We start from the raw sequence: 23,740 nt of genomic DNA on the forward strand, positions 1-23,740 counted from the left end.
CTTGTGCAAACAACACTCTCCAGCCTTACAAGCACCGGGGCTGAGTGCCAAGGAGAGGGGGGATTGGGTAACAGAGGCTGATCACAGCTTGGGCAGACAGGAGCATGTCTTGGGGAATCATCACTGGTTACTGAAGGAGGTTCAGAAGCCAGCTTGCACAAAGAGTCAGACAAGCATCATCGAGGTAAACAGCTGGGTGGGATGAGATGTTAGACCAAGGCCAACCAGCCTGTGGGGGAATTGATCAAGGCTTTCAAAGGGGAATGTCGTGGGGGGAGAGGGTGGAGATGTAATGGGGTGGGGGGGGAAGAGATGTGGTCTGGGGAGAGCTAGTACAGATTTGATGGGCTGAATGGCCTTCTTCTGTCACCATTCTGAGAGGAGCAGATCAGGGTTGGACCGAGCGGGGAAGGGGGTCACGGTGGGTATGTTGTCGGTGTGAGCTCACCGACACACCCTCCCCTATCCATCCATGCTGAAACCCCCACCTGCCACCCTTGTAAACTCCCTCATCCCTCATTGTGGGCAGGCACGGTAGTGTAGTGGTCAGTGTAACGCTATTACAGCACCAGTGACCTGGGTTCAATCCCGGCCACTGTCTGTAAGGAGTTTGTATGTTCTCCCCGCATCTGTGTGGGTTTCCTCTGGGTGCTCCGGTTTCCTCCCACATTCCAAAGACGTACGGGTTAGGAAGTTGTGGGCATGCTATGTTGGCGCCGGAAGCGTGGCGACACTTGCGGGCTGCCCCCAGAACGCTCTACGCAAAAGATGCATTTCATTGTGTGTTTCGGTGTATGTGTGACTGATAGAGACATCTTATCTTAGCCTCCACTCACACCTCACCTTCACCCCTCACCCTTCACCTTTCACTTCTCACCCTTTACCCCAGCACTACAGAATTCCCAGCCTCCTTGACTTTAAGCTTCCTCTCTTTGTTTCCGGATGCCGTGTGGTCCTGCTCCTGCCCACCTCAATCCCCCCTCAATCCAGCTCCCCTTTCCCCTCCAGTGATCACTCCCCCCATGCCTTCAGCTGCCTGGGTCCTGAGCTCTGCAAACTGCCCACTCCCCTCCTTGAGACACTCCCGACAACAACCTGTCTCTGGGACAAGCTCCCCACCACCTCAGCCCACCAAAGTGGGGGAGCGCAGGTCACCCAGACAAGCGGGGGATGTGGGGGACCAGGGAGATGCACCCACCCCACTGAAGAACGAAATTTACAGCGACCCAACAAGGGCCGTTCAAACTGAAAATCAGATGCATAAAATGGGAGGTTCTGCTCAACAAAATGGGTGAATTCACAGTCTGAATGCACATCCTGGGCTTGCAGTTCTAAGCTGCTGTCGTTCTGACTAATACCGGCGTTAAAATAAACCTGTTAACAATCGCATTAGAACCAGCGCCCTGACCAAATTTACACCGAGAGCTTAACCGTTGCAGTGCAGGCAGCGGTGTCAGAAAATGAAAGCAGCCCAGCCCCCACCTGAAACAATGAGGCAGGAGAGGGTGCTACTGGGGAAGGGGCGAGAGATCCCCAGGGTAGGGGAGAGATCCCCAGGGTAGGGGAGACGGAGGAGCAAAAGAGTCTGGAGACCCGAATGGGGGAGAGTGTGTCTGCACCCCCAGGGTACCCCGGGGTAAGGGATGTGTAGACCCCCGCACTAGGGGGCGTGTGGACCCCCCGGGGGAGGGGGCATGTGAAACCGCTGGGGGAGCGAGTGTGTGTGACCCCCACGGTAGGTTGTGTGAGCCCCTGGGGTAGGGTGTGTGTGTGACCCACGGGGGAGGGGGTAGAGGGTGTGTGATCCCCGGTGGAAGGGGTGTGAGACCCCCGGGGGAGAGTGTGTGTGACCCCCGGGGGAGGGGTCTCCAACCTTCACTGTGTAACCCCCACGGCAGGAAAACAGGCAACGCTGGGCGAAGTAGTGAACCAAGGAGTGAGGGCGGGAGGTAACGGAGGGGGAAGGTGTGGCGGGTCCCGGGGGGGGGGGGGCGGGGTGAGGGATGAGGTGGGGGAGAGTGGGGAGCGGGGGGGGGGGGGAATGAGCTGAGGGTAAGAGGGGGGAGAGGGGGGTACTGTGACAGGACATGTCCGGAACAGCGGTGAGCAGTTGCAGAGTGTGTGAGAGAGAAGTGTGAGATCTCCCCCTTCTGCCGGGACTGCACGCTGCTCTGTCTCTCTCCCCCCCTCCCCTCCCCTCCCCTCCTCCTCTCTCCTCCTCCCCTCCCTCTCAAGTGCCAATCTACGTCCTGACGCACAGAGGAAGCCGACTCTGGGTTTTTTCCACTCGTTTACATGAGGTTAGCACGGCCGCTGCGAGGAGGGACATTTAGCGCGGCCGTATAAATGAAAATTACTCTTCAATCAGGGAGTCATTTTATTGTGGAATAACGGAGGGTTCTCTGAGTGATTGAGGGAGCGCCCGCACCTTAACGCCCAGCTACAGGTAATCCGCAATAGTCCACACACACAAGCCCTTGGGGAGGGGGAGAAAGGTGCATTTTTAGCACGAAATAGTTTTAATTGTCTGAAAATAAACAGATTCCTGCGGGCGGGGGGGGGGAGCTGTGAAAGGGATTTTGTTTTTTCTTTGAGGACAAAATTCTTCTTAAAGCCAGCCCGAGTAGAGCGCTACCCTTTATGTGAGGGGAGAGGTGGGGGGGGGGCAAGAAAATAATCTATACATTTATATAAATATTTTAGCGAATTTCTACTGAGCGGGGAATGTGCTGCGTTGCATCGGCCGGCTCCCGAACAAAGACTCAGGGTCTGGACATCATTTTTATTTTTTAAAACAATCCAGGAATAAATGGCCACTGAATATTTTCTGCACCCGTTGAATCATGTAAACGAAGGAACGCTCTGCTTTCGTGTTTAAAACGATTTTAATCCCCTAAAAATCTAAATAAAAAAGGGTGTTTATTTGCGGTTGTTTGCTCCTTTCCAGTTGTTATACCCCCTCTCTCTCTGTCTCTTTCTCTCGTTCTCTCTCTTTCTGCCCCCTCCCTTTTTGTTCCTTTTTCTATTTGTGTTATTTTCCCAAACAGAAAGCTGGACAAGTGTACTGGACCGAGTAAGAGGCGTTATTCGCGGAGTCCTGTACAGCTGTAGGTATTGCCCTGGGAGTGAATATTGTGCTTTTATCATTTAAAATAAAACATTTTTAAAAAAGCAAAAAAAAAGGTTAACAGTGCTTTTAATCAAGCACGTTCTCAACGATTCAGGGAATCAATTGTGAGCGTCTTGTGTGGAGAGGGGAGGGCGGTTGAAGCGGGGCGAGCACATTTGCAAAGAAAAGAGGAATTGGAGACGGTGTCTAGGAACCAAATCCCGGCCACCGTGCGCCGCAAATCTGCGGAGTCCGAGGGGAAGGGGTCTGCATTTCAACCCCGCCAGTTGGCGGAGTCGGGTGGGGGAAATAAAAGCGAGGGTATTCTTCTATTTTTAAAAAAAGAGAAGGTAAAATGGAGGTTGGCTCGGGGTTTGGAGGGATCGGGGAGGGAGGGGGCGGAGGGAGGCGGAAGGGTATAATGGGGTTCATTGATCTGCAGCTGGCTGCCTTGGATTGATCAGGGATACGGGTCCGGGAGAGATCAGATTATAACCCTGTTATGACATTTTGCTCTTGTATCTTGAGATTAACAGGACTGATTTAGACCCTCTCTCTTTCTTCTCTTCTGTGTGTGTGTGTGTGTCTGCCTCTGTGTGTGTGTGTGTGTGTCTGTGTCTGCCTCTGTGTGTGTGTGTGTGTGTCTGTGTCTGCCTCTGTGTGTGTGTGTCTGTGTCTGCCTCTGTGTGTGTGTCTGTGTCTGCCTCTGTGTGTGTGTGTGTGTGTCTGTGTCTGCCTCTGTGTGTGTGTGTGTGTGTGTGTGTGTGTGTCTGCCTCTGTGTGTGTCTGTGTGTGTGTGTGTGTCTGCCTCTGTGTGTGTGTGTGCCTCTGTGTGTGTGTGTGTGTCTGTGTGTGTGTGTGTGTCTGTGTGTGTGTGTCTGCCTCTGTGTGTGTGTGCGCGCGCGCGTATCCCTGTCTGTGTGCGCGCCTGTGTGTGTGCCTGTGTGCGCGCGTATCCCTGTGTGTGTGTGTCTCTGTGTGTACCTCCCTCTGCCTGTGTGCGTGTGCCTGTGCCTCACTCTGCCTGTGTTGTGTGCCTGTGTGTGCCTTCCTCTTCCTGTGCCTGTTCCTCTGTGTGTGTGTGTCTGCCTGTGTGTATCCCTGTGCCTGTGTGTGTGTGGTGTGTGTGTGTGTGTATCCCTGTGTGCGCGTGTGTATCCCTGTGTCTGTGTGTGTATATGCCTGTGTGTGTGTGTTCGGGATGCATTGTGTGTGTTCGAGCTCAGGAATGGCCCGGGGTGAAAAGATGCATTGCTTAAAAGATTTTCACAAAGACATCCTGAAACCCTCCCCCGGCAAGAGCCCCGGCACAAGACCGGAGGATGAGGCGGACGGCAAGATGCAGCGGGAGAAGTGGGCCAACAAACTCGATTTCATTCTATCAGTGGCCGGAGGCTTCATCGGACTCGGCAACGTTTGGCGGTTCCCGTATCTCTGCTACAAGAACGGTGGAGGTGAGTTAACCGTCCTTCCTGGGGAGGTCAGACCTTGACTGGGGAGAGATTCCATCGGCCGGGAGGTGGAGGGTGTGGGGAGGGGGGTACGGAAGACAGGAGCGTTTAGTTTTGCCTTATATGGCTGTTGTGATTATGTCACATGCGGCATTAATTTCTTGTCGGCATTTAATTCGTTCCGTAAAATCTCCCTGGACATCGACCTAGAGCTGACCAGGCTCCCTGCAACAATCTGGTTTAACAATCCACCTCAGTAAATTGGGGGGGGGGGGGGGGGGAGAACTCAGTGCTAATGTTAACGCGGTTGGTGAGCTGTATTCTTCCGTCTAAATCTGTTGCTAAACCGGATTTGCCAGTGTTTTATGGATTGGTATTGGTGCCGTGACTTTGCACCCCTGGTAACGCACGCTCCTTCAGCGACTCCCCTACACCTGGTTAGTGAGTCAGGCATCCTCAGTGGGAGTCAATGCCCGGGGAACACAGCCTCACCAGCACTATCCGGCATTGGGCAACCGGCCTCGGCAGGTGTGGGCACGTTCCGGTCCAGGTTAGTGTGACGGGCTTGGCCACCTGGCTGGTGTCTGTTTCCCAATGAAAGCACCGTCCCGTGATCCGGCCATCATTTCCCCAGCCAGGTATGTGTGGTTTCCTGTATAGGAGGAACGTGGCGCAGGTGTGTCAGAGCAGGTTCAAACCCAGTGCTGGCGATCGCTGTACCCCAGCTCCCCCCTCGCCCATCTCCCACCACCCTACAGGGGTTCCCCCTCTGCTCTCTCAGCCCCCATTTCACATCCTCACCGAGAAATTCCGGTTCTTCCTGGGATCTTTGGTGACCCTGTTATGTATGGCAGGGTCACCGATGACCTCCTGTGTGAAGTGTCTGTGGTGACCTCTTCCCCCAACCCCTCCCGCCCCCCCCCCCGCACCCTCCTCTCCCACCCACAGTCTCTGCCCTGGTGACCCCATCCCCTCCTCCGGTGCCTCTGCAGGCAGGTGGGGGTGGCATTTGTCTGGGTCCACCCTTGCCCATCCTGCGGTGGGCAGGGAGTCCCCCCCCCCCATCACTGACTCTCACACTGAGCTCCAGCCCAGGAGATCCCTCATTCCACCCCCAACCCCCCTCACCCCCCACCCCCACCTCCCACCTCCACACAGTCTCTGAGTTGGCCATTCACACCTTCAGGCAGAGATTCCAGAACAGTCCTACCCAGCCTGGCTCTGCTCTCTGCTTAACCTCCACCCCACCGCACCCCCTCCACCCACCACCCACCCCGCTGCACCCCACCTCCACCTCTCCCCCCCACCCACCTCCCACCCCACCACACCCCACCTCCAACCCCTTCCCCCCACCGACCCCCACCCCCCTCATTGACTCCCGGTTTAATACCGGTTTGGTTGTTTAATTCACAAGCTTGTACTTAAGTCAGGATCAGGTTAATTATCACTGACATACAGCGTGAACTGTGTTGTTTTGCGGCAGCAGTAAAGTGCAGGACATAAAAATCTATAAATTACAGAAGTAAATAATTGGGGGGGGGGATCCCATCCCTGAAACTGCTCCAGTTACCATGACACTGCCATCGGCTCCCAAACCTTCTCTCCTCTCCCACACACCCTAGACCCCCACTGGCCAGCTTTAGACCGCCTCTGCTGGTGACTCCAGTGTGATGGAGTTGTATAGAACAGCACAGGAACAGACCCTTCGGTCCCTGATGCCAAAACTAAACTAATCCCATCCCCCAGGACCTGATGACCACATCCCCCCACTCCCTGCCTGTTCATGTGCCTGTCTGAAAGCCGTCTGAATGCCACTATCCTATCTGTTTCCACCCCACCGGTAGCAGTTAGATTCTCTGTTGGCCTGGGTGTTTAACGAGGGGCTGCACTGTTTTGCAACCCTGCTAGTGGAAGAGTCCTCACTGCATCCTCCCTGTCAGATCACCGAACATGAAGTATCCTGCAGGAAAGGGCCCATGGACTACCCATGGATATCTTGCTTGGACTTTCTGCAGCAGTTAACTAGGGCTGAGTGATGTGGAGACTGCAGCTGTAATACGGAGATGTAAACACTGCCTCTGGGAGAACGGAGGAGGTCTCCCTCCTGCCTCACCAATGTGTGCATCTGCTCTCTATGGCCCTGTGGTTGTTATCGTTGAAAGAGTAGCAGCTCGTTTAAACCTCCACCCCCTCCCCCCCAGCACCAAAACAGACCAGTTCCCACGTCACTATCTGAAAATGGGTTTCAGTTCTATCCAGTGATCCTGCTGACCTCACCATTCCCTTGGTGACGCACACAGTTCGACACCACCCCCCCCCCCCCCCACCACGACACCCTCACTGCCTCCGTTAACAACAGCGTGCTCCCAGTACTGACTCCAAACCAGTCGCCCCAACACTTGTCTGTGTGAATCACCACTCTTGCTAGACTCAAACTTTCCTCTGATACCCAGCCTCTTTAATGCAAACATTGTGTTTTCTCTTCCCCCATTGACTGCTTTCAAGTTTGAAGGCTGCGCCCACCCTCTGATCTGGGGACCAGTTGTGTCTGTCACACACACACTCCACTACAGCCTGCTGAGCAATTTCAACAGCACTGATAATTTATAAGGGTCTTCTTGTATTTAAGTTCCTGTGAGAACGATCTCTCCAACCCCCTCACACAACTGGGCAAGGGGTAGGAGGGGGAACACTGCACAGATGTTCTGGGGGTAACTGGAACCTAAGTCCCCAACTCTCGCCCCAGGGTACAGAGAGCCGTGAGATTGTAATGAGACCTTTCAAACTAATGGAGTGGACAATGTGGAGTGTTGAACCCAGGACAGCACGGTGGTTAATGCTGCTGCCTCACAGGTCCAGAGACCCGGGTTTGATCCCAACCTCCGGCACTGTGTGGAGTTTGCACGTTCTCCCCGTGACTGCACGAGCTTTCCCCGGATGCTCTGGTTCTCTCTCACACATCCCAAAGACGTTCCTGTAGGTTAACGACAAGAAGAGTCAAAAGGGAGTTGCTGAGTGTGGGAGAGAGGATAAGTTGAAGGGTTACAGGGAAGAGAGGGGAATGGGATCAGATATTTCTTTATTAGTCACATGTACGTTGAAACATACAGTGAAATGCATGTTTTTGTGTTACTGAGAATGTGCTGGGGTAAGCCCACAAGTGTCGCCGCTCTTCCGGCACCAACATAGCACGTGATGGGATTGCTCCTCTGGTGGGATAGCATGAACCCAATGGGTGAAATGGCCACCTGTGTCATGACAAGAGTGACAGTATAGGCCGGTCACCAGTACCAACAGGGAGTCGCCTTCACCCGGAAAGAGCAGTTCCGATGGAATCTTTTGGGACATGGGTTTACAGCATAGCAGAAGGCCATTCAATCCCTCTCGCCCGTGATGGCCAGCAGTGGAATTTGGGTCCATCCCACTTCCCAGCTCTCGTGTCGGTTGTCCTGCAGGTCAAGGCTCTTCAGGAGTTCATCTGGCTACTGTTTAAGTGTGAGGAGGTCTTCTCCTCCCTTGGCCAGTGAGTCACAGGCCCCAAAAACCCCCAAACCTGGTTCACAGAGAGAATTTTTCTCTCAACTCCCGATCGCTCTGCCACTGACCCTGGTTATTAACCTTGGTATTGAGAATTGATAGCCAATGAAATGCTTCCCCAGCTCACTGAGCATTGGAGAAGGCAGTGACCAGTCCTGTGCACAGCAAGATCCCAGTGCTAGCCATGAAACTGACCACGCAATGTGCTTTAACTATTGGTCTTAGGCACAGGGAAGAGGTCTCTTCCTCGTTCTGCCTCAAGACACCGGGCTGCCCACAAAGACCTGGGGAGGAAGGTAGTCAGGGGTTTGTCCCCAAGAGAAGCTTAAGCTCGTGACCTTTGGATTTAAAAAAAAATGACAAAATCAGCTGACCTGCAGCCGTACAAATGTGGAAGTGGTCAGCACCAGGCTTGGGAGAGGTGAAGGGGGAGTTTGCTGTGAGAGTGGGGGCTACAGGAGGAAGTCCTTCCACACACCAGGATCGATGAGCCCACCACATCAGCTGGGCATTTACATCTGGGTAATTAATCTGGAATTAATCTCAGCAATCGACTGGTAGAAACAGGCCCTTCGGCCCATCATGTCTGTGCGAACCACTGAGCACCCATCCATACTAATCTTATTTTCCTGCACTTGGTCCATAACCTACAATGCTTTGGTGACACAAGAAATTGTCTCGCTGCCTCTTAAATGCCATGAGAGTCTCTGCCTCCACTGCCCCTTCAGGCAGTGCGTTCTGGACTCCAATGCTCCCCCACCCCCCCCCCACCCTTGGTTGGAGGACAGGGAAAGTTCTTCCTCATCCCCTCTAAATCACCAATCCCTTACCCTACACCCATGCCCCCTACAACTGTGCCACAGGGAAATCTCGCTACCCACCCAGTCTCTGCCCCTCAGAATCAGGTTTCCCCCCTCAACCTCCTCTGCCCCAGGGATAACAGAACCAGCCTCTCCATCCCATGCAACACCCTGATGAATGTCCGCTGCACCTTCTCCAGTGCTGCCGTGTCCTCGTGGTGTGGTGCTCGGAGCCACACACAACACTCCAGCATTTTGTGAACCTACCAGCTTGTTGTTTCAAAACCTGTGCCCACTTGATGCCCCCTCTGGGGAGGGAATCTGCCATCTTTGCCCAGCCTGGCCTGTGACTCTCGACTGCCCTCTGGGGCGCACTGGAGGGTCGATGATGGTGGCTTCACCATTGGTGTCACCATCCCATGAATGAATAAGATGCAATAATGGAGTCTTTTGTGGAGGAAAAGTCCCAAAAGGTCCTGTTCTATACCATACACATTATACAACAGTTACAGTGTTGACAGGCCATTTGGCCCATCCACAGTCCTGCCAACCTTCCCATTCAGGAACTGGTGCAGCTCCCTTTTGAATGCTTTTCCCACTGCTTTGACTTGAGTCTCCTTCATTCCCATTGGTTGGCCTTCCGAGTCTCCTTTATCCTCATTGGTTGGCCTTCTGAGTCTCCTTCATCCCCATTGGTTGGCCTTCCGAGTCTCCTTCATCCCCATTGGTTGGCCTTCCGAGTCTCCTTCATCCCCATTGGTTGGCCTTCCGAGTCTCCTCATCCCCATTGGTTGGCCTTCCGAGTCTCCTTCATCCCCATTGGTTGGCCTTCCGAGTCTCCTTCATCCCCATTGGTTGGCCTTCCGAGTCTCCTTCATCCCCATTGGTTGGCCTTCCGAGTCTCCTTCATCCCCATTGGTTGGCCTTCCGAGTCTCCTTCATCCCCATTGGTTGGCCTTCCGAGTCTCCTTCATCCCCATTGGTTGGCCTTCCGAGTCTCCTTCATCCCCATTGGTTGGCCTTCCGAGTCTCCTTCATCCCCATTGGTTGGCCTTCCGAGTCTCCTTCATCCCCATTGGTTGGCCTTCCGAGTCTCCTTCATCCCCATTGGTTGGCCTTCCGAGTCTCCTTTATCCTCATTGGTTGGCCTTCTGAGTATCCCCATTGGTTGGCCTTCTCTCAGCCTTATCCCCATTGGTTGGCCTTGCTTGCCCTCTCTTCCCCCCCCTCCCCATCAGTTGCCCTTCTGAGCCCCCTTTCTCTCCCCTCCTTGCACTGCACACGCCAACATTTGCTGCTGCCGATCGCCCTCATGGCCCCCACCACTATCTACACCGTCCACGTGCTGGACACAGTCGTGTGTGGCATCTGCTGGTTCAGCAAGAGGTCAGTGGAAGTCCTGTGCCGGGCAGGAACCCAAGTGGAAATGTTACCTGATACAGAGCCCTGTAGGCAGGCGATGGGTGGAAGTGTGACCCAGGGAGAGCTGGACTGAGCTGCAAACTCTACAGCCCAGCTGCAGTCTGCTGGTGAACCAGCCAACAACTTGTGTCTGAAGAGAGTCGTTAACATGGGAAACAGTGTGGACTACCTCATGGGGACCAGGCAAAGACATGCTGATGCTGTGTTAGGGATGCTCGTCGATAACCTTGTGCACAAAGGTAGGTCTTTAACGAGCATCACACAGGAGAGGTTCAGGGAGGGAACTGCGGGAACCCACCCTGGCTGAAGGCACAACCACCAGTGGAGGAATGTTGGGAATCTGGGGTGGTTAATGAGCTGGAGTGTGGAACACGGACATCTCGGACACAAAAGAAAATTTGCCTTCTGGAGCAGGAGTACCTAGAGGAGAGACTCTTCCCCAGAGCCTCCCAACTCGCAGGATACTGAGGTATTTCACAACTGTAGTCACTCTCATCATTGAGGACAAGTAGCAGGTGGCTTGTGCACAGCGAGATCCCATGGCTGAGCACCTCCCAGGCTCCCAATTAGTAGTGTGGGATCTTTAACCATCGGAGGGAGCAGGAGTCCTCAGTTCCATTTCTGTTCTGTACCCCGGTGTTACACAGTGACAGACCCATCCCCACCGGTACCGTACCCCGGTGTTACACAGTGACAGACCCATCCCCACCGGTACCGTACCCCGGTGTTACACAGTGATAGACCCGTCCCCGCCGGTATCGTACCCCGGTGTTACACAGTGACAGACCCGTCCCCGCCGGTACCGTAGCCCGGTGTTACACAGTGACAGACCCGTCCCCGCCGGTACCGTACCCCAGTGTTACACAGTGACAGACCTGTTCCCACTGATACCGTACCCCAGTGTTATACAGTGACAGACCCATCCCCACCGGTACTGTACCCCAGGGTTACACAGTGACAGACCTATTCCCACTGATACCGTACCCCAGTGTTATACAGCGAGAGACCCGTCCCCACCAGTCTGTCTGGACCTGATTCAGACTTTATTGATCTGCAGTTCCCAGCAGTTCACCCGGATGATTTGAGATTGATTTCTGTCTCTGAGCCTGTGGCCAGTACCTCCTCTGGCAAGATCTGCCGCTGGGATCTTTCCAGCAGCTCACACCCTCTCCAGCCGGAGCCAGTGGCCGGGATTGTCTTGTTGACTGCTCTGGACACACCGCCTCTGCCAGAGGTTGCAAACATTGGCTGGGGAACGGGGTCTGTCACACCAACATCCCTCTGCAGTTCGGAGATGGTGCAGGGGCCAGAGTCAAGAATTCTTCAGTCAATTGCAGCATGAGTTTGGGAATAATATTCTGGAATGCTCTGTCCACCCGAATTCCCATATCTGATGGAGTTAGGAGGGGATTTGGAATACCACTCGTTCTCCTATCACTCTCTGCTTCCCAAGGGAAGAGGTCTTGGATTTAAGCCTTCTCTCTCGCTCTCGCTCTCACTCTCGCTCTCTCTCGCTCTCCTGCTCTCTCTCTCTCGGTCTCTCTCTCGCTCTCCTGCTCTCTCGCTCTGCCTCTCTCTGAAGTTTCTGGAATCCCTGCCTACCCACATCATTCATTTGACGAGCAGGGAAACGTATCAGCATAGCAAGATCCCAGCCATAGATCGGAGTGAGGGGCCTCCTGGATGAGGGGCGGGTTAACGAGCCGGCTCCTTGTGTGCACACACTCATTCGCACCTTTGTGTGTGTGGTATCTGGGTTTCTCTGCCTGTGTGTGTCACTGCACATGTTACTCATCTCCGTATTTCCTTACAACATAGAACAAGGCTGGTTTGGCCCATCAAGTTCATGCTAGCTCATAGAGCAATCCTATTCCCAGTAATGGAGATGAGTGAGGTGTTGATGTTTCAAGGGACCTGAGTGTTTTTGTACAGGAATCGTGGAACACTCACAGCTGGATCTAGACTCATAGAGTCACACAGCACGGAAACAGGCCCTTCAGCCCAACTCGTCCATGCCGGCTGTTTTGCCCAACGAGCTAGTCTTATCTGTCTGCGTTTGGCCCAGAGCCCTCTAAACCTCTCCTATCCATGGACATCCAGGTGGCTTTTAAACTTTGCTAATGTGCCCACCTCAACCACTGTTTCTGGCAGCTCATTCCAAATACACACCTCCCTTTGTGTGAAGAAGCTGCCCCTGATGTCCCTTTTAAATCTCTCACCTCTGATCTTAAACCTCTGCTCTCTTGTTTTTAGCACCCCGTGCCTGGGAAAAAGACTGTGTGCTTTCACCCTGTCTCTGCCCCTCATGACCTTATACACCTCTATCAGGTCACCCCTCAATCTCCTATGTTCCAGGGAATAAAGTCCTAGCCTACACAACCTCTCCTTGTAATTCAGGCCCCCAAGTCCAGGCAACATCCTGGTAAATATTTTCTGCGCTCTTTCTAGCTTAGTAACATCTTTCCTATAACAAGGTGACCAAAACTGGACACAATACCCTGTCCTGTGAAGAGAGGTTAAACAGACCAGACCTCAACTGAGAAGATTGAGAGGAAGGCTCATTGAAATGTACCAAGTTGTGACGGGGCCAAAGTAGACGCAGAGTTGATTTCCCAGGCTGGGGTGTCAGAACCAGGGGTCACAGTCTCAAAATAATGGCCAGCTGTTCAGGACCGAGATGAGAAGAAGCTCCTGCACTCAGATGTTGGTGAGATCTCTCGACTGTAGAGGCTCTGGAAGGGCGGTTGTTGAGTGTATTCAAGGCAGATCAGTAGGTTTTTAGATATAAAAGGATTGATAAGGTTTGTACAGGAAAGTGGTACTGAGGTTAAAGATTAGACTTAATCTTTTGAATGACAGAACAACCTACTTCTGCTGCAGTATCTTATATGCTAATTGAGTGTGTGTGCGCATGTATGTGTGTGTGTGCACACACACAGGGTGCCCGTGTCAGATCACACTGCGTGGAGGCAGGTGATGTCAGCTGACCTCGAGTACTTGGTGGGATTCCAACTCTTGAGTCTTTCCTCATCTCGGCTGGTGATGTGGAGAGGTGCGGACTGTGATCTGTCCCCCTCTTCCACAACACCCCACCACCCCCCCACCCCCCACCATCTCCCATCCCCTCCCCTCACTGGGTAGCACAGGGAGAGCTGCTGCCTCACAGCGCCAGAGACCCAGGTTCAATCCTGACCTCGTGCACTGTCTGTGTGGAGTTTGCACGTTCTCCCTGTGACTGCGGGGTTTCCCCCGGGTGCTCCGGTTTCCTCCCACATCCTGAAGACGTGCGGGTCGGTGGGTTAATTGGCCGCTGTAAATTGCCCCCCTAGTGTGTGGGTGAGGGGTAGAATCTGGAGGGAGTTGATGGGAATGTGGGGAGAATTGGTGTAAAAGGGGTGGCTGCCATCAGGTCCTCTTTGCCAGGATAAACGGGTTGCCATGGAGAACCCCCTCACTGCTTGAATTGGTGGCTAGCGTGGGGGTGCGAGAGGTCCCAAGGGGTCTCGACAAGATGGCTGTGGAAAGGATGTTTCTTCCTGTGGGAGAATTGAGAACCAGGGTTCACTGTCTAAAAATCAGCCATGACTTGTCTCAGAGGGCAGTGAGTCCTTGGAACTCGGCCTCAGAGTGCAGTGAAGTGGAGTATTTATAAGGTAGAGGAAGGCAAGAAGGTGAAAGGTTTCTGTGGCTGGAGGGGGACGTGCAGCAGAAGCTACAGTCAGATCGCCCCTCATCTCATGCAACGTGGGTTGGGTTTAAGGCGTTAAATGACCTCTTCGTGTCCCCGATCCATGTCCAAATACAGCTTCAGTCAGTGGTCGTGGGTTTCAGCCCAGACACTGCCCGGAAGTGGGTGATGGAGATTTCGGAGGGATTCCCTGCAGGTTGAGGTTCTGGGCGTGAGTGTCAGAGCTTGTGGTGGGTGGGGCAAGTTCTGGCTGGGAGCTCAGAGTAGGTGGGTGCAGAGCCTGGGGTCTCCAAGCTTCCCCAGGTCCCTCCAGGTGAAGGGACTCTCTGCGTGACACCACGGGCTCAGTTCAAACCCCAGCCCCAGACTCCGAGCTAGGTCTCGGTGTAGAAAGGCTCCTAGACCCAGGCCCAATGGGACATGAGGCAGCTTGGTCACGAGAAGGTGTCTGGGGCAGGGCGAGGTACAGGTTAGACGTCCCGTCCTGGAGGGGTGACAGACAGCTCTGGGCATGGAGGGTGGCATTTCCCTTGCACACACCCTGCCCCAGCCCTGCTGATGCACACGTGTGCCCTCCACCCCCCTCCCTTTCCCTTATCCCTTCCAGCCACAGGAGTCTGTCCCAAGCTGACCCACTGAGATACAGGCCAACATTCCAGCAGCCATCTGATCCATTTTCAAGACTCTCCCCTCTGCCACTCTCGGTCAGCTTCACGAGCACACAGAGCAGTGTGAGATGGTGGTGCTGAGCTCTGCTGTGTTTTTGTTGTCCGACAGAGGTGGATTACCGTTGCTGCCTGTACTGCTCTTGCCTCAGGCAAGGTATGTGGGAGGATTGAAATTGGTGGAAGACGCATTAATGAAAGGCTGGGCAGAGCCTTAAAAACACAGGTGAAACCCTTTCAAATCGAGGCCCCTCCTAGACATGGACAAGAGATCCCACATACACTGTTCCCAAACTGACCCGAGTCCTCTGAATACATAGACCCCACCGACCAACATCACAGCCACAGGTTGTCTGGCCATGACGACACACACGTGAGTGTACAGGTTGGCTCCCTGCTTTCAGAGGTCTGCATGTGAGGTGGTGGAGATGTGGTCCTTGGTTTGTTACTGACTCTTGACAGAAGAACGAAATGTATACAATGAAGTTCCAGGACCCCCTGGGGGCAAGATGAAGCACCAACACTGCCAGGTTGTAGCTGAGATGTGAGCATGCGTCAGGGTTCAGGGCTTCCCATCTAATTAATCTCCAACAGACAGGGACCATTTTGTGAAGGTCCCACCCACACTGCCTGTAAACAAATGGGTCATCTGGGACTTTATCTCCTCTGCTCCCCTGCCCATGGGCACAGAGTGAGGAACAAGCACAAGGTCAGGCAGGGGATCACCATTTCAAGTCGAATGGAGAAAGGCGAATTTAAAATCTCCAGGCGCTGCCAGCCTGTGGTGTTTAGAGCTTCCTGCCTAAGTCACCAGCTATACATGAGGCTGCTAAACAAGATTGCAGCCCCTGGTATTACAGGAAAGGTACTAGCATGGGTAGAAGATTGGCTGACTGGCAGAAGGCAAAGAGTGGGAATAACGGGGGCCTTTTCTGGTTGGCTGCCGGTGACTGGTGATGTTCCGCAGGGGTCGGTGTTGGGTCCGCTACTTTTCACGTTATATGTTAATGATCTGGATGACTGAATCGATGGCTTTGTGGCTTTAGGGAAGTGTACGGTCATGCACTTTGGTAGAAGGAATAAAGGCGTAGACTATTTTCTAAACAGGGAGAGAATTCAGAAATCAGAGGTGCAAAGGGACGTGGGATCCTAGTGCAGGATTCCCTAAAGGTTAACTTGCAGGTTGAGTCGGCAGTAAGGAAGGCAAATGCAATGTTAGCATTCATTTCGAGAGATCTAGAATATAAAAGCAAGGATGTAACGCTGAGTTTATAAGGTGTTGGTCAGATCACATTTGTAGTATAGTGGGCAGTTTTGGGCCCCGTACCTAAGGATGGATGTACTGGTGTTGGAGAGGGTCCAGAGGAGGTTCACTGGAATGAGGCCGGGATAAAAGGATTGACATATGAGGTGCATCTGATGGCTCTGGGCCTGTACTCGCTGGAGTTTAGAAGGATGGGGGAATCTCATTGAAACCTACTGAATATTGAAAGGCCTGGATAGAGAGGACGTGGAGAGGATGTTTCCAGTGGTGAGAGAGTCTAGGACCAGAGGGCACAGCCTCAGAATAGAAGGACATCACTTTAGGACAGAGATGAGGATGAATTTCTTTAGCCAGAGGGTGGTGAATCTGTGGAATACATTGCCACAGACGGCTGTAGAGGCCAAGTCATTGGGTGTGTTTAAAGCAGAGGTTGACAGGTTCTTAATCAGTTAGAGCACCAAAGGTTACGGGGAGAAGGCAGGAGAATGGGGTTGAGAGGGAAAATTAATCAGCCATGATCAAATGGTGGAATGGACTCGATGGGCTGAATGGCCTAATTCTGCTCCTATGTCTTATGGTCTTATGGTTCTGAGAACAGCAAGGTGGGTCGGAGTCTGCGCTGGTCCCTGTGAAACACCTCTGGTCGTTCTGTCTCTGGCAGGGATCGCCCACCCTCCTGGGGACTGATCAGACTCCTATCTCCCACCCCCTCACTGGGCATCTAGGAGTCACCTGCCTCAGTGAGCCTGTGGTCACAGAGATGTCGGAATGGGCAGGGGGACTGTCCGCACAGTTGTGGCTGATCTGCTGCCTCGGCGCCACCGTCCTACCCCTCGATTCAATGATGGGAGGGAACGGGCACAGTCAGAGTCGGGTTTATCATCATCTGCACAAGTCCACGTGTGCTCGGGCGCAATGAGAAACTTACTTGCCGTAGCATCACAAGCAGCATTCACAAGAAAAACATAAATTAAACCTAAATTATGCACAATTTTTACAAGAAAGAACACAATTAGAACAAAAAAAGTCCATTGTAAACTTCCTCCTCTGGCTTCTGAAACACAGCAGCCCCCTTAGTACACAGCAAGATCCCATGGAGCAATGCCAGGGTGACCAGATTGTTTACGGGGCGGCTGTTGGTCAAGTGGTGTGCGTGGGGAAATCCACTGACAGGCACTTGAGGTCCGTGCGGTTACTGAACTGGTGATATCGTCCATCTCCTGGAACCCCCAACCCCTGCTCTCAATAAAGTGTCCCAGCCAGAGATGGGGACAGCTACCTCTTGTCTTGAGCCAAGGCCCCTCCCCAGGCTCCCTGAGTTGCTGGGGGGGGGGGGGGGGAGCTGGGAAGTGTCCGTGGATCACAGTGAGGCGTAGCTCCCCTCACTCGCACTGTTTCACAGACTCCTGCCGCTGAACTCAGGCCTCTGGGTGGACAGAGGCAGGGAGTGCCTGGTGGAGGGAAGTTCCGGCCCAGTTCCCTGCTTGGGTCAGATGCAGCCAGGGCATTGAGAGATTCCTGAGGCTATTGCTGTAGGGGGGGGAACGATGAGATGGTGATGCCCACTGCAGTTCCATAGACCGGCCACAACTTTTAAATCAACCACCAACACCCTTTATAGTGTCAGGAGTGATGCTCACTACAGTTCAATAGTTCCTGGGAATGCTGACGGAATTTAATTGTGATGCACCCCTTGGTCAAATAGCTGGCTGTGGTTGGCAGTTAACAAGTTGGCATGAAAGGGAGTGCTGCATGTAAATAGGACTCCCTGGAACCTTACAATCAACGAAATGCCCTTCGCACTGGGCTGCTGTACTGTGGGAGGTAGTACTGCCCGTTTGCAGACGAGATCCCACACAGCAGCGTGGGTTTATATGCTAACCTGATTTTACTGATGTTGGTTGTTCTTGGCTTGGGGATCATTTGGAATCGGTTTATTATTGTCACTTGTACCGAGATACAGTGGAAAAACTTGTTTGTATACCAATCATACAGATCACATAATTACACAGTGCATCGAGGTCATACAAGAGAAAACAACACAGAATGCAGAAGAAAGTGTTACTGTTACAGAGAAGGTGCATTCCAGGCAGACAATAAGGTGCAAGGTCACAATGAGGTAGACTGTGAGGTCAAGAGTCCATCTTATCGTACTAGGGGACCGTTTAATAGTCTTATAACAGTGGGGTAGAAGCTGTCCCTGAGCCTGGTGGTACATGTTTTCAGGCTTTTGTATCCTCATAAGATACACTCTCCAATCCAGGCAGCATCCTGGTAAATGCACCGTCCACATTACTGGGGACCCTGCAGTGAGTGACTCACCACCTGACACCCAAACCCTTCCCCCAATCTACAAGGTACATCCGGAGTGTGATAGAACCCTCTCCACTTGCCTGGGTGAGTGCAACTTTGAAAAACTCTTGGGAAGCTCAATGTCATTCAGGACAGAGCAGCCCGCTCGATCAGCACCCCACCCACCCCCCTAAACATCCCACCCACCCCTCTAAACACCCCCTCCCTCCACCACCGGCGCACAGGGGCTGTAGTGTGCACCGTCTACACAATGCACTGCAGTTACTCACCCAGGCTACCCCGACAGCACCTCCCAAACCCACCACCCCCCCCCCCACCCAGAAAGACGAGGGCAGCTGGGGCAGGGGAACACCACCACCTGCAGCTTCCCCTCCCAGTCACACCCTGTCCTGACAAAGGAGATACATCACCGTTCCTTCACCGTCACTGAGTCTAAACCCCAGAACCCCCTCCCCACCAGCACCGTGGGAGCTCCCTCACCAGAAGGACTGCAGTGGTTCCAGAAGGGAGCTCACCCCCACCTTCTCAAAGGCAGTTAGGGATGGGCAATAACTGCTGATGGTCTTGCCAATAACAGTGAATGAGCAGAGGATTAGTGATTTGAGGGAAGTTTTGCTGAGCTTTATCAAGTCTGCATTGGGAATTGGTTTATTATTGTCACATGTACCGAGATACAGTGAGAAGCTTTTTATGCGTGCCACCCAGACAGATCATTCCATACATTGAGGTAGTACAGAAGGAAATTAAAACAGAATGTAGAATGTAGTGTTACAGTTACAGAGAGAGTGCAGTGCAGGCAGACAATAAGGTGCAAGGCCGTGATGAGGTAGATTGTGAGATTGAGTTCATCTTTATTGTATGAGAGGACCGTTCAAGAGTCTTATAACAGCGGGATAGAAGCTGTCCTTGAGCCTAGTAGTGCATGTTCTCAAGCTTTTGTATCTTTTGCCTGATGGGAGGGGGAGAAGAGAGAATGTCCGGGGTGGGTGGAGTCTTTGATTACGTTGGCTGCTTTACCGAGGCAGCAGGAAGTATAGACAGAGTCCATGGAGGGGAGGCTGGTTTCCGTGATGTGCTGGGCTGTGTCCACTACTCTCTGCAGTTTCTTGTGGTCCTGGGCAGAGCAGTTGCTGTACCAAGCTGGGATGCATCCGGATAGGATGCTTGCTGTGGTGCATCTGTAAAAATTGGCAGGGTCATCGGGGAAATGCTGAATTTCCTTAGCCTTCTGAGGAAGTATTTTTGAAAGCATCGGAAGCTCGTCAATGGGTAGTAGGGTTGGCCCCAGGGTTTTTGGATGGGGAACACTCCCTCCCACCCCAGTGGTGAATACCATTACCCAGTCCCCACCATCTGAAGCAGCAGAGACTCGGAGGCATCCCTGAATCCCTGGGAGAGCAGGAGAGAGTGACCCTGGACATGGTACAAGTCAGACGGGTTGTCTCTGATCTTCCTGACCTGTGGACTGCACGGATAATCAGCCTTGGAATACCAGCTCTTGACAGGGAGCTTGGTTGCGTCTGATCTCTCCCTGAGCTGCCTCTTGCAGGGGTCATCGGAGCCAACCTCCCCTGTCCCTGCGGGCTACCTCCCTTCAATGATGGCCTGACGTCGGTGACAGGGAGTGGCGCCCCTATCAGAGTCATGGGAATGCGGGATGATTGCCTGGTCTGTAGACTCCACATCACAAGGTCATGAAGTTGTGTCGTACTCTAGAATGAAAGGTTGGGGGGAGGGCAGAATTTGTCCAGCTCACTGAGAACCTGGAAGCAGTGAGACATTCCAGGCTGGGAGCTGTTGATGATGTGGGCCCCACGGTGCCTCTGGGTGTAACACGAACCCAGACAGGACAAAGCCCTGGGGCTGGTGTCAGGCTCCCGAGGCAGGTGAATAGAGTTCAGCTACAGTTTAAACGTGCCCTTGTGAATGACAGACCAGACACGAGGGGTGACGTCTGTTCATTTATTCATTTTCTGGTGCAGAAGGGAGTAAATGTTTCAGGGGGGTGGATGGGGTGCCGATCGAGCGGGCTGCTTTCTCAGGGATGGTATCAAGACTTTTTGGGAGTTACACTCAAAACACAAAAATCGTCTGCGCCAGGACGTAGGCTAATATAATAATTGCCAGAGTGTCCCTCAAACCTTTGCAGAAACAACCTCTGTCTTTTCTTCAATTCCAGATTATTAACTGTATTGAGTTGGATAGATGCTGGGGTGGGACTTGAACTCGGATCTTGAGATTGTTAGTCGAGGCCTCTGGCGTACTAGAATGGTAGTTTAACTGCTGCTCCACTCTCACCACCACACCAAGCTGCCTGCCTTCCTGTTCTACGCTTGTGATCGGATCAGTTCTGCAAATATAATGAAACTTCCTCCCACCAGGGCCCTCTGTGGTTCTGTGAATTAAATCGAGAATCGCAGTATGAGCCATCCTGGATTCTGGGATGAATCATTGCGATTCCTGGCTCTGACCGAGAATGCTCCAATGACATGGTTGTGCAGCTTGCCTCTGTGTGTAATCAGTACCCACATTCTCCCTGCGTCGCCCAACATATTCCCCCGACCCCGGGACCTCTGTCGTCTCGTTCCTCCTGACAGTTCGGAGCTGGGGGTTTCCGAGGAGTGGTGCCTGTCCGCACCCTCATTCAGTGCCGGCAGGGAAGTCATTGCGTGTGCAGCGGTAGCAGGAGTGTGACGTGTGTCAGGAGCCAGCCCTCCTCCTGTGACAGGCAGCACACCAAACCCCACCACAGTGACAGCACAGATAACGGCACGTCCTTCACACACAAGCAAGGGTAGGGGTCTAAATATAGGAGTGGAGCAGCCTTCAAGGTTCCTCCGTGTTGAAATGTGGTGGAGGGAGCTGCATCGGGCTGACGCACATTGTGTTGCTGTAGCTCGTGACGTCTCACAAGGCAGCCCGGTGTTGTGGCAGGTGGGAGATGCTGGATCAGCCCAGATCAGTCGCCCATTGTTTGCTCAACACATCTCTAAATAAGGCTCTTCCCCACTCCAGCACACATGTACACACAAACATACACACATGTACACAGACACACACATTCACACTGAGAACTACATGTTCGTTCACACACACCAATGCGCAGACAGGCATGCATGCACGGAGAAACACGTGCATACATGTGGTTAGACGTGCACACACACACAGGGCACACATACTACATGCACACTCCCGCACACTCTCACATAAACCTACACACAAACACTCACATTCCCACACACACATCTTCAAAACCTGGACAGATTTTCTCTCTCTTTCAATCACACACACACACACACACACACACACACACACACACACACACACACACACACACACACACACACACACACACACACACACACACAGCCCATTCCAGCCTTCAGTGGAGATGTGTGCCCTCCCATTTCCTGACCTTGTTTTAGATTCCTGTCCATTGTCAAGTGTTGAATGTCTCCCTACTGATGGAGGGCTCACACATCATTATCTGAGGACTCTCCCACCTCCCTGTTCACCAGCACCCACCCGTTTAGAACACAGAACAGTACAGTTCAGCAACAGGCCCTTTGGCCCACCGTGTCTGTGCTGACCATGATGCCAATCTGGTACCACTGTCTCCAGCTTTGCCTCAGTGCCAATCTCTCAGCTCTCTGATCTTGTGAAATGTCTTGGGATAGTGATGTAGGCACAACATAAATGCAAGTTATTTTAACTGAATTAGGTTACCTTCGTGAGTGAGAATACAGGACTAAATGATAAAATGCTTTACATGTTCTTTAAACCTCTCTCAAAATAGTGAAAATAAATAATTTTTAAATTTAAAGTCAATTAGTTCTGTTGGAAATGAGGGTTACGATTGTTCACTGTTTTAGCTCTGTGGTTGAGGAATGCTACTGGCCAGGAGGTGAGGGATGTGTGGAGGCAGCTGCTGGTACAACACAGTCCTGACCCAGGCACGCACTCTGTCCCAGTGACTGAGATCTGAGACAGTTCCCTGAGTGATCTCACCTCCACCCCAACAATCTCAATGGAAAGAAATCCTTCCCAGGGTCCTGCAGCCAAAATATCCCCCCACCCAATGCAGAGCATTGATTTTGAGTAATACAGCAAGGAAAGAGGCCCTTCAGCCCAACTTATCCATGCTGACCAAGGTGCCCACCTAAGCTAGTCCCATGTGCTCACACATCCTTCTAAACCTCTCCTATCCATGTACTTGGATGTTGTCGTACCTGCCTCAACCACTTCCTCTGGCAGCTCGTTCCAGATCCTCACAGCGCTCTGTGTGAACCTCAGAATCGATCTTCCACTGCCTTTCAAAAGTGTTTCCCCCACGGCAGAATTCCAATGATACTTGACCCTGTGTGAGAAAAATCTTGGTCTTAAGTAGGTGACTCCTTATTTGTAAGGGGTGACCCCCTGTTCCAGATTCTCCCCAAGATGAAACTTCCTCTCCACCCCCACCTCGTTAAGACCACTCAGGATCTCCGCCACGGAGCTACCACATACACCTTCTCTCCGTTCCTCCGATTCCAGCCACCAGTGTAACTCAGGTTTCCATCAGTCCACCAGCGGTGGCCATGCCTTAAACTGCCCACACCCCTAATTCTGGGGGACCAGCTTCCTCTCTTGAAGATGCACCGTAAAGCCCACCCATCTGTCCAAGTACCTCCCTGCATGCCTTGATGTCAGATATTACTTATTGAAAGTAAGGATTTTTTTGAAATGATGTAGAAGGTGCTTTCTAGTTGCAAATTATTGGCCCCGTCCCCAAGAGTGGAAGTTGGGGATGTCAGAAATCTCCCTCAGAGATTGGCGTTGACCTGTGTCCTTCAAACTCACTCAGACCCCCCGAGACAAGGGCACATGTTCTCGGCTTCCTCACACCACCAAACCTGATCTCAGTTTTCATTTACTAAAACATTCTTCTTTCTGAAATTATGTCTGTTTAAGAAAAAGGGATAAAATTGGCAGAAAAATTCCAGTGAACGGAATCAGGGAATATAAGGAGTTATTGTAGGACATCAGTTCCTCTTTGCAGCAGTGACCCTGAGTTTGTTGCTGTTAAGATTATGGGCACCATAGATCTTTGGATGAAAGTGAGTCATTTGGTTTTATATAACGTGCTTCCTCAGCCCCCGCACTAATGAACTCAAGGTTACGTTTATCGGAAAACAGATTAAGTATATTTTTTTGTGTACATCTGGGAAGGGAACAATGTTTTGTGTTGGACCTGGCTTGATTGATTTCCTCGTCACACCTCAGCTGTTCAGTAATGAAATGGCAGAGGGCAGAGTAAACTTTAACCCACGGTTGCTGAGCAGCAAGGGTTGGGAGATAGCTCCTGGCCGGGGAACAGCACAACCTGCCCACTTCAGGCAGTGTGTGTGTGCGTGTGGCCTTCCTACGGCCTGCTTGGCGCGTGTTGTGATAACGGTGATGTGGCTGAGGCACAGTACTGTGGCGCCGCGTTGACAAGACATCCACAAGTTTG

General features: G+C 52.5%; 2 protein-coding genes across 4 annotated transcripts in view; both read left to right on the top strand.

Annotated features, from left to right (window-relative positions):
* The first annotated feature begins 2,302 nt into the window (after nt 1-2,302).
* Nucleotides 2,303-23,740, top strand: part of LOC127571244 (sodium- and chloride-dependent taurine transporter-like) — a 51,855-nt gene continuing 30,417 nt past the window's right edge. For 2 of the 3 annotated variants that reach the window (XM_052017464.1, XM_052017467.1), the window contains exons 1-3: nt 2,359-2,446; nt 3,048-3,107; nt 4,336-4,563. In XM_052017464.1, the coding sequence (XP_051873424.1) occupies nt 4,338-4,563 (226 nt within the window). In that variant the 5' untranslated portion in view covers nt 2,359-2,446; nt 3,048-3,107; nt 4,336-4,337. Of the gene's footprint in view, nt 2,447-3,047; nt 3,108-4,335; nt 4,564-23,740 lie in introns of all 3 variants that reach the window. The other variant, XM_052017466.1, reaches the window with a different exon arrangement.
* LOC127571252 (sodium- and chloride-dependent taurine transporter-like) overlaps nt 2,359-23,740 on the top strand; it is a 200,858-nt gene continuing 179,476 nt past the window's right edge. The window contains 2 exon segments of the mRNA XM_052017479.1: nt 2,359-2,446; nt 3,048-3,107. The gene's annotated coding sequence lies outside the window, so the exon portion shown is untranslated.

Source organism: Pristis pectinata, chromosome 6, assembly GCF_009764475.1.
Source record: "Pristis pectinata isolate sPriPec2 chromosome 6, sPriPec2.1.pri, whole genome shotgun sequence".
Lineage (NCBI taxonomy): Eukaryota > Metazoa > Chordata > Chondrichthyes > Rhinopristiformes > Pristidae > Pristis > Pristis pectinata.